The 10,410-nt window shown below is 47.7% G+C and overlaps 3 protein-coding genes across 3 annotated transcripts in view; 1 reads left to right on the top strand and 2 right to left on the bottom strand.

Annotated features, from left to right (window-relative positions):
• Nucleotides 1-2,845: 2,845 nt before the first annotated feature.
• Nucleotides 2,846-3,523, bottom strand: LOC119446579 (molybdopterin synthase catalytic subunit). Its single transcript, XM_037711049.2, has one exon. The coding sequence runs from the start codon at nt 3,521-3,523 to the stop codon at nt 3,083-3,085; it is 441 nt and encodes a 146-aa protein (XP_037566977.1). The 3' UTR covers nt 2,846-3,082.
• Nucleotides 3,524-3,562: 39 nt separating this feature from the next.
• Nucleotides 3,563-4,046, bottom strand: LOC119446580 (molybdopterin synthase sulfur carrier subunit). The gene has a single exon (XM_037711050.2). It carries the CDS (start codon nt 4,023-4,025, stop codon nt 3,597-3,599), a length of 429 nt encoding a protein of 142 aa, XP_037566978.1. The 5' UTR covers nt 4,026-4,046; the 3' UTR covers nt 3,563-3,596.
• Nucleotides 4,047-4,973: 927 nt separating this feature from the next.
• Nucleotides 4,974-10,410, top strand: part of LOC119446578 (guanine nucleotide-binding protein G(I)/G(S)/G(T) subunit beta-1) — a 44,177-nt gene continuing 38,740 nt past the window's right edge. The window contains exons 1-2 of the mRNA XM_037711048.2: nt 4,974-5,283; nt 6,846-6,925. Of these exons, the coding sequence (XP_037566976.1) occupies nt 6,869-6,925 (57 nt within the window). The 5' untranslated portion in view covers nt 4,974-5,283; nt 6,846-6,868. The remainder of the gene's footprint in view (nt 5,284-6,845; nt 6,926-10,410) is intronic.

The raw sequence follows: 10,410 nt of genomic DNA, 5'->3' as shown, positions 1-10,410 counted from the left end.
GGACTTGGCGCAGCAAACGCACTACTTGGCCATCGCGTCGGGCGAAAACAAGACGCAGGCACGTGTCCTTGCGCTCTTTGACGAACATGCCGAAGACACTCAGTATAATCAATAATGATAATATATAAATTCGCTATAGCAATGTTCACTACAGCAGACCCAACCATAGTCGCAGCTTCGCTGGCTTCCATCTTCACCGTAGTGGAAGGGCTCTGAATTTTTTTTTTTTTTTTCACATCACGTGCGCTGTACACCTGTATACCTAACGCACATATATGCACATTGTCATGTGCCTTAGGTCGCATTATATGAGCAATTGCCACGACAAAAGCAAATATTATTGTGCGAACGCTTTCGAAGAAAATGCTTGCGCTATGCCGCTATAGAAGTCGTCGCCCACATGGACATGTGATAGCCGTTCGCAACGATTCAGTCTCCTTTTCTCTGAATTCTCCTTAATGTCTCGTTATTTATCACAGGTGGGCTGCGAACCACAGCGTCGCTCAGGCTTCCCTGGCGATTGCTAAAACAGCTAAAACTTTCATTGTCATGCCCGCCCCTATAGTTTCGAAGCAGCCGAAGCGGCAGCTGTGCCCGCGTGATCCCTCATGCCACGACACACCGACTGCAGCGCCAGTCTCTCCAGTGGTGGAGCTCGCCCGCAATACTTTATTGAATCGCGGTGGAGGAGCTTCTAGAACACGAGGGTAGGAGTCGGAAAAGCTCGTCGAGTGATGGTTAATGCGCTGTCAATTTCAAGCCAACGGTTTTCCCGGAAAGTCTTCATTTACTAGACGCTCGTGCTGCTGTATAATAACAAGAATTGGGAGCGAGCGCGATATCTAATCGGAGTGTGCGAACAAGATACAGCCTGGACGCCCGACGGCAGTCGCGGCAACGACTGCCGTTGTCTAGACGATCTGGGGGTCGCGTGCTTGAAGCGATAATGTTTTTATCAGCATTATTTTCTTGTTTTGTCTGTGCATGTACACCAGATACGCTGGTCATTAGACGTTAGGGAAGTACAATAAAGGGCAATTTTCCAGTAGCCGGCGGTCCGTACAGACAGCTTTCGACGGGGACCGAGGAGCTCTACGTGCGGCTTCAGTGGCAATTGTCGTTCGTCGTCTAGCTGAATTTCGACGACGGTTGAAAGTAAATGCGTAAATGCTCCCTTTCGTTTTAGATGCGAAGCAGCTTATGGTCGGGGCTATGTCACTCCCTCCCTCCGCCGTGCGGCGTCCACACCCGCACTGCGCATCCTCCTACCCTTCCTCTCCTTGTCTCATCTCGTCTCCTCTCGGCATTCCTCCTCTCCTCTCCGGATTGCGCAACGAATAGCAACACCTGCGGCTCCGCGCTATAATGCGAAGCAGCTTAGATTAGAGGCGCGACGGTAGACGCTGCGTACTCCGCTGGGGGGCGCCACAACAGCGCCGAACTGTTGTCGACGCCGTCGGCGTTTTATCCGCGTTCGCACCGAACGCGCGTGGCGTTGGTGACTGTTGCCGGTGCCTCTGGGGGCGGCTCGGAGGTTTTCGACGAGATCAGCCACTCGTCGAGCAGCGTCGGAAATCTTACCTACGCAACGCCGCGATGAGTGCCACGGACAGCGCCAGCGTCAGCGCCGTGGTCGACCCCATCCATGGCTGCTTCGCATACTACTGAGGGTTCCCCTACGGGATGGTGTAATATTTTTTCAAAAAAGAAAAGAAACAAGTTGCTCCACTCGAGGTAGGATACAATACGTACAATAGGACGTATGAGCTGCCAACATGGGTGCCTACCACACGCGTCATCTTACTCCCATAAGGGTGCAATAACGCCTCGGAGGAACCAGAGCGACGAGGTGAATTTTGAGAACTTTCGCTAAGATTTCAGGAAAAGAGCTGCCCAAGACACTACGATGTCCCAATTGTGTCTGCGGTCTTTCGTTATATATATATATATATATATATATATATATATTTTCACACAACCACAAAATTGAAAGCGTACTTTTAATTAAAGGGTAAATAACGAGGAATGCTAAATCTGTTTAATCTGACAAATTGGTCATTCCCGACTCTATTACACGTTGCCAAGCGCGTGGTATGCAAGCGGTTAAAAAAAAAGAAAAAAAAAGACTAAAGACTAAAGACGGTATATAACTTAAACATAACGATATAAACATAACGAATCGCAGCCGGAGAAGGCGGCAGATTTGAATGTGTAAGTTGCCTTAGCTTTTCAAACCAGGCGCTTGGTTTTACATGAGAGACTTCTGATGCCGCGCTCTTCTAGCTAGATGCTCGTTGCCACGTGAGACTTAGAGAGAGAGCTTTTCTTTTACCATAGTAAAGAACTTAAAAGAAGGTATTAAAGGACTCCGTTTGACTTACATTGAAAGAAGAACCTAGTTCCCTGACAAGACATTAATACCAGTTGGACATGGCGCCAGAATAGCCTGGACCGCCTCCGTTCGCACAGTTAGATTTACTATACGCCACAATTTATATCGCACTTGGTTCGTTTTGAAAGTGACAAGCTTCTTAACGATTTATTCCTCTACTGGAGTGATACCATAATCAGCCATTGAAAACACTAGTCAAAGCTGAGTGACTGCACGTCGACTTAAAATTCATCTACATGTAATTATACATCTTTACGACATCACCGCTTAAAAAATGTAGGGTGGCGGGTGAACCGCAGTGTCCTTGTTGCTAGACAACTTTCATGTATGAAAATATACCGGGTGCATTGTAAACGCCCGAGACATGCGCGTTCGTTCTGTTATCGAACATTCTACTCATGTCACTTGCTACAGACACCACCACACTAAAGTAATCTTGAAGTTCGCATGTCATCGATGTTATACAAATAAATTTATTGTCAACATCATTAGAAGCAGCCATAACAAGCTAAAGCTCACAGAGCCAATACATTCTTCCCAACGACGAAAAAAAGAAAACGTAAATATATATTTATATAACACGGGGCGAACACAATTCAACAACTCGATAACAACCGAGAGTTCGCTGCGTTAGCATTTGCGGTCACCCTTTTTCCCCCCCCCTTAGAAAACGCTTCGTAGTTGCCAGTTTCAACGGCGCGCAACCCAGAAACATTCCTTGTTCTCCTTCCACTCGTGGTCACCGTCGTCGTAGTGCTCCTTCTTCCACACAGGCACTCGTCGTTTGACCTCGTCGATGGCATATTTGACGGCCTCTTGAGCCTCCTGGCGATGCTCGGACGAGATGGCGATAACGACGCTCGTCTCGCCAACGGGGACGTCGCCCAGCCGGTGAACTAGGGCGACGTTCTTGATGTGCCACTGTCGCCGCACCGCGTCACATATTCGGAGCATCTCACGTTTCGCCATGGGAGTGTACGCCTCGTAGCTCAACTTGCACACTCGCTTTCCCTCGAAATGGTTGCGCGTCGTGCCGAGGAAAATCGAAATAGCACCGCAGTCCGGCGATCCGACCTTGGCCAGCACCGCATCGAGGTCCAGCTTGCCCGCCGACAGTTCTACGTAATCCATGCCCGGCAGGCGAGGCCACAAGCGGGTTAGATGGCCGGGAAAAAAATTTTATACGCACCGCGGGCGCCCGCGATCAACCGCCGCTGATAGGAGGTATGAAGGCGACTTCGTCGCCTTGTCGCAGCGTCACCTCGACACCGGACTCGACGTACGACTCGTTCACGGCAATCACTGCACTCTGCTGCAGGGCCACAAGCATGGGGTAGGCCTCGAAGATCACTTGCTTCAGCTCCTCGACGTCTCGAAGCACGGCGGGCAACACGAGCGAAGCCTCGGAGGCGCCGGCCAGTTCGCGGGCCTTGGCGAACAGCAGCAGTCGTACGGGGACTTCCGGCCGCATGGCACGCAACAGCTGTCCTACTGTGGCTCCACTCCGTTCCGCGGAATGGCACTTAAAGCATTTTATCAAATGCGCCCGAGCGAACCGACGATTCGTCGAGCTACACCGCGCGGCAAGGCCAGACCGAAACAACGCGTAGCAGACGTAGTTAGCAGCGCACATGTGGAGGGAAAAGCCGGCTGCGCTATTTACGATCGACGCCGCAATGCGTCGCGTCTGACGCGATGGCAGTGGCTTCTCGTGGCGGCACCGGTAATCATTGGCGGCTAGTCTACTTATGTTGCTATAGATGGCAGTATATGTTCAAAAATTGTATTCTGATAAGTGGACAGTCAACGATGTTTTTCTTGAAGTATGTTCTTATCTGACAGCTGCACGTTGCATAAGGCAAATGACCTCAAATCAGAGAGTTAATTATTGGTAGCCGACATAAAAACTTGATATCACTGCAGGATGCACATGATAAAGAAACGCGCACAAGTATGTTAAAAGTACGTCATAACTTTGCACCGTCACCAACGTTATGTATCTTAATGCCAACGAAAATGATTGCTGGGCAATGAACAAATACGACGACCGACTACGTGCGCATGCTTGCAATAATGAAACACCAACCCTGCAATTTCAAAAGTGGGCTTCGCCACATGTGTTTCATGTAATGCAGCGAAACAATTTAAGCGTTGCTGCTTTATTGGTCGACACGATTAAGAGTTGAGCAGTACTCACTCGCAAATTAAGTTTACCTTTTACAGTTGGTTTGGATTAGGATTAAAGCATGCTATCACTGGATGCACCTGCTCGCCTGTGTCTAAAGTTGACATTAAACTGACTTGCAGTGTGTGCGTAACATGCGCAAATAAGTTCGAAGATTCCACTGGCTCTAGTATTCTTTATTTTGTATTAGGCGTACTCTCACGGTTAGTAGCACAACACTTAGCAGAAAACGGTGCAAACTATCGGTCCAACAAAACAAGTAAACGCGAAATGCCGTCACCCGCCCCTGGACCGAAGCTTTCCCGGAACAAGTAATATCCGTGCGTCATTTCCGGTAATGCGTGGTCCTCCGCGCAGCCGCTGTGGGAGTGTGCTCGGCGCATGCGTCAAGCAGTTCGCTATTAAATTCAGTACGGGGTCTTTGCCGGTTTGTGCACGGGAGCCGCACCCTGCTCAAAGCGGTCGGGAAAAAAATTTACGAACACGCTCGAGGGTTCTTGTGCACTCGCCGGGTATCGAAGTGCGGTGGATGCTGCAGTGTGGTTTGTGAGGTTTGTTGGACATACGTAGTGGACATTCTTCCATGCTGCTCAACGAACTGCTGTGACGGCACGCTGGGACACCATTCGCCCCACGGCAAGCCTGGGACACCCGGCGAATTGTTTCAGCGTTAGGCCTATTATTAGAGGGAAGTTGCTCTCGGAAGGTATGGTTTCTTCACGTTTCGCCTTATCCCGCCCCATCTGTCCGTCCGTGCCGCACGGATCGAGCATTTCCCGCGTTCTCTTGCGTGATTAGAACTACATTCGATGCGCCAGTTCGGCGGAAACATTGACAATTATTCTTGAGTTAGGGCTAGCGCTGCTCCTCCCAGCGCCGTAAAATGGCGGATATTATGTTCCGATGAGCTCAAATTTCGGTCGTCGCTGGCGAATATGCTGGAAGTTGTGATCGCAAACATCGTGCTAATGGCCGCACTTCACCCTGCACACGGGATCTGGTCGAAGCATCATTAGTGTGTCGTCTCCGCTCGCGGAAGTGGGTGCAGACCCGTACGATGTGCCAGAAGTGGTGTGACATACTTGGCTTGTTTGCAAAAACAACGTGGCGGCCCGTCTTGCTAGGGGTTACGCCCGCTCGCGCGCTCTGATGCTCTGCACGCAGATGCTTTAGCATGGCAGCTTTAACTGCTCTTGCAAGCACCTGCTCGCTCGGTACGCAAACGCCCCGATCCGATAACCACGATAACCCTAAACTGGACCGGTGCCCATCGGCGGCTTGTATTTCATTCGCGCGTTTTTTTGCTCACTGATCCGTTGGCGGCCTGAGTACGTATTTGGTTTGCGGTGCTGGTGATTGACCTTCCACTTTGCACAAGCCTCACACACCCTCCTCGCGCGATCGTAGTTAACGAGTGGTTCTAGGCCTAACGATCGCGCTTGTGACAAGTTACGGATTGAAGCTAACCTACAAATTTATGTGCATTGGCGAACTGCATGCGGCTTCCCGAGCTCGACGCACAACATGCATCCGGGGGCAACGCGGCAGTAGTGTTGGTGCATGTTTGAAGTAAGATGACCCAGCCCCCTCCCTGTGCCTGTTCCGGCTCGCTGCAACCGCGAAGGCGTTGCGTGTGTGGCTAGCAAACTTGTTTCCGCCGGGAGTGCATTGCAATCGGCGTGTGGGCGCGGACATCTTGCCTGGCGCTTTAGGAAGGCGCGGATGTTTTGTGGCGGAATGACAACATGCCTAATGACGCAGATCCCTGATCTAAAGCTTGTTAGTCTGTTGTGTATTGAAATCACCATGCATGTTATTGCTGTACACTTTACGTATACCTTGAACGATCACTTGAAAGTCATAAAGGCGCTGTGTACGGACATCTGTGTTTTATGTTATTGCAAACTTAGAAGGCATGGGTCGCAAATTGTGATAATAAATCTTGTGCTCAAGGTCAATACGGAATTCCATATAACAGACACAGCAAGAAGTTGACTGCTTAGGTACCAGCTTCTAAACTGAGTATTCCTTTTTCACATTGTAAGGATTGCGCACTACTTTTGACAACCCGGGAGTGATCATACAATTCCTCTTGTGGATGTACCGTAGTGCTAGATAAAACCAGCCTGTGATTTGTTTGGATGCGCTGGCAATCGTTCCAGTGTGTACAAGAAATTGCGGCTTACATACCCTGCTGTTTTTGTTTGTTCTTTTTTCTTTTATGCTGACATTGTGAGCACTATTACTAACATAGTGTCTGTTTTTCAGGTTGAGGAGCCTAAGCTAACAAAATGAATGAAGTGGAGAGTCTACGTCAAGAAGCTGAGACATTAAAGAACACAATACGAGTAAGTTGTCATTTCGCAGTCGGTTCATTTAAAAAGGTTTATTGTAGACATGCTTGTCTTCTGTCATCCTTTGCATTAACAAGGAGCTTGTATTGAGGTACCTATCGAGCTGTTTCACCTCATTTTTGTTACCAAGCACTAGTAGGTAGCACATTGGTGGGAACACTTTATTGGCGAGCCTAATGTCTTACTTTTCTGAACCTGGGACAATTTGCAGGACACCATATCTAAGGCTGTGGAAGGATGCATGGCACCACAATCTGGGATGTAATATGCAGACATTGTAGTTCACAGGATCACTGATTCACAATTGAAAAAGATTGGATTCGCACAATGTTTAATAATTTGCAGTGTGTTCAGCTGTTGTAACAGCACAGCAAAATTTAGACATGTGGACCTGAGTTATTCACTGCAACAGCAGACACAGCTTCCTGAAATTACTTTTACCTAAATTTGTAAATGTACTGTGTGGACCTTTGACACAGGTAGAAAATGAAACTTGTTATAAGTCGCACTTTTGCTCCTGCTGCTGCTATTCCACTGAAATGCACATATTCTTAAGCAATTCTCAACCTTTGCTGATCTCTACAGTTTATCGTGGGCAAGGTGTCCTATCGCTACAGGGATTTCACGGCGGAATCACCGTCTTACGACGCCAGTGCTACCAGCATGCTGCAGTGTATGACAATGTAATGTGCATCGTATTTGCCTCACGTTAATTGTCTGCCACATTTGTCTTCACTGCTCAGATAATAGCATGTGTCAGGTATCTGTGTAAACCAAGGCGCAGCACACTTGCTGGTAGGGTGCTTTATACCCCAGTTCCGCACATTTCACATTTTGTCGTGTGTGCATAACTGCACGTTTGCTCCGTACAAGGTAGTGCAAGCAAGTTTTGCCAAAAAGCCAGAATGGGTCACACTTACCAGCCACCTCTGCATGATGCAGCCAGTGGGAGGAGCCACTCACATGCATTAACACATTTGACTCGCCACAGACATAATACTTTGTTGCACCTCTCCGCAGTGTCTGGGGCAGTTTATGTTGTAATATGTGCTGAGCATAGGCAGGTAATTTTGTCTTGTAGCGTTTTCAAGGAACACATTCAATAGCATTCAGACGTAAATTGTGAGAATACTGCCTTCATCCATCCATGCCTTGTGTTGAGGCAAAATTGTGATGACTCGATGCGGTGATGCACAGCTGGTCACTGTAGTATGCCATGTAGCAAACTGTACTGCCGCATTGGCTGAAGAAGTGGCAAGCCGTCATGTTTCCATGCCGATTCATAACGTTGTGTTCCTCTACCACGTAAGTGGTTTGTCACAATTATTTGGGCGCACTACTTTGACAACCCGGGAGCGATTCTGTCATTTCCTCTTGTGGATGTACCGTAGTGCCACATAATACCAGCCACTGATTATCCTCGTATGCTCTGGGAGTTCCCCTGGCATGCACATGAATCAGTGGCTTACATACATTTTACTTTCCTGTACCACAATGGAAGTTGTTTGTATAATTGTGAATGGTAGGGTCCTCAATTGCATATGCTTTATGCATTATTTTTTTGGGGTATCTCAGTGGCTATGGCATTGCACAACTAAGCACATGATCACAGGTATGATTCCCAGCCACTGTGACCACATTTTATTGGGGGTGGAAAGCAAGAACACTCGTGTTACGTGCTTTGGGTGCACTTAAAGAACCCCAGCTGATGAAAATTAATCCGGAGCCCTTCACTGTAGTGTCCCGTGTAACCTATTGCACTAGCGCCACCCTCTGCCCTGTGTATACCCGCACACATTTTGTTAGGAACGTTAAGCAACAGCAGTGAACTTCCCGCCATTAGACGGAAATTGTCCGTTGTCATCTCGCAGCCTGGTTTCTTTAAAATATGCAAAATAAACATGAAGTAATTAGTGCCACGTGAACCTGCTGCAACGAATGCTGTAAGAGGTTGCATTCGTGGCACTTGTACAGTGCAAACACTCACTACAAGCATGTTCACAGAATTCTAGTGAGGTTCACAAGCAGTCGTGTAGTTCAACTTTTTGGTTGGTGGCATGTGGGGTCAAAATTCCAGCATTGTGGTGCTTTTTTTTTTGCGTAAATGGAACTTATGTTTAAGCGAAGTCTGCTATATTAAGATAACATTGACATCCAAGCACTGTTGCTAAATGAAAGGAGGTTGTATTGGCAAAGGATGCAGAACTTTTGCACAGAAGCAATCATGCCAAGGTGAACAAGTGTTCACAAGGTAGTGCACCATTGTGCTAAGTAGGTCAACTGAGCTGGTTAACTGAAGATGGCACAGTTAAGTAAAGGCACTTTTTTGTTCCTCTCACTCATTCAAGTCTGTTGTGCTGCATTGCCTGAGATGTGTCAAGTGGTACAAAAATAACTGCATGGACTTCTACAGCTGGTAGCCTGTACATGGAAGCAGATTCACCAGTGGAAGTGTCCAATTATAAGGGCATGCACACATTGGTATACCAGTACCTGGTGATGAGACATGTGCTTTGGACCAAGCACTAATGGTTTAACTGTTAGGTGAGCAGTGATTAACTTTGAGAATGGGCGCTGGCTTCAATTGAATCCAGGCCCACAGTGTCCAACAGATGGGCTGTCGGCTTGCAGTTAGAAGATCCAATACCTTCCAATGTCGTGTGCTCACTGGATGCTGGACAGTAATTGCAGCACCACATGATCTGTACACTAACACACAAGTTACACAATTAAGAAAAAGAGAAAGTTGTTTCATCATTGATCGAATCTGGGCCTACACAATTCTGAGATTTGTGCTCTGATGATTCGTCATCAGGATGTCGGGGATCTGTCGTGCTGGTCATCAGATTCATGTGTGCACTGATGGGATGCAAGACTGTACAGTGCACACGCAGCCTGCCAATTGCATTTGGGCTATGCTATGACAGATCGGACAAAGTGGCAGATGGGAATTAGAACAGACAGAAATGTACATGGCTATCTCCTGCAGTTCTTTAGCTGCAACAGCACTGATATACGTTTACACCAGTGAACTACATGCAGTTGTCCATTCAGTAGGCTTCAAAAAGTACTACTGGAACCTCAGGTTTGCAGAAATTACCCTAATATCTAATGAATCTCATGTAGGTTTCTTAGGCAGCTTTTCATTTCATGCACAGCAGCCAATGAAAGCAGTGCAAAGCTTCATGTCTAAAGGACAACACACGTATTGGCGGCCTGCTTAAGGCTTAAAATAACTACGACCACATGTATTCTTATCACGATGCAGCAAAATATTGTTATAGAGATTGCACTCTTTGTAGCAGTCCCACCTGAACTTGTTCCAAATCCATGGGTTGTTGCATCCCCCGCATGTGTTGCGCTAGTTTTTTTCTTGTCAGTGTGTCAATGCTTGCTTGCTTAAAACAATGCACTGATAGTGATACAAAGGTGGTTAACTGGGTTTGCAAAGAAAGCCTGTGGAATCTGGGTTGCTTTGG

The sequence above is a fragment of the Dermacentor silvarum genome, chromosome 3 (assembly GCF_013339745.2).
Source record: "Dermacentor silvarum isolate Dsil-2018 chromosome 3, BIME_Dsil_1.4, whole genome shotgun sequence".
Classification (NCBI taxonomy): Eukaryota; Metazoa; Arthropoda; class Arachnida; order Ixodida; family Ixodidae; genus Dermacentor; species Dermacentor silvarum.
The sequence above is the reverse complement of the archived record's forward strand: the minus strand, read 5'-3'. Positions and strand labels throughout refer to the sequence as shown.

Excerpts from the sequence above, each read along its gene's own strand:
- LOC119446579 (XM_037711049.2), bottom strand. The coding sequence starts at position 3,523 with ATGGATTACGTAGAACTGTCGGCGGGCAAGCTGGACCTCGATGCGGTG.
- LOC119446580 (XM_037711050.2), bottom strand. The coding sequence starts at position 4,025 with ATGTGCGCTGCTAACTACGTCTGCTACGCGTTGTTTCGGTCTGGCCTT.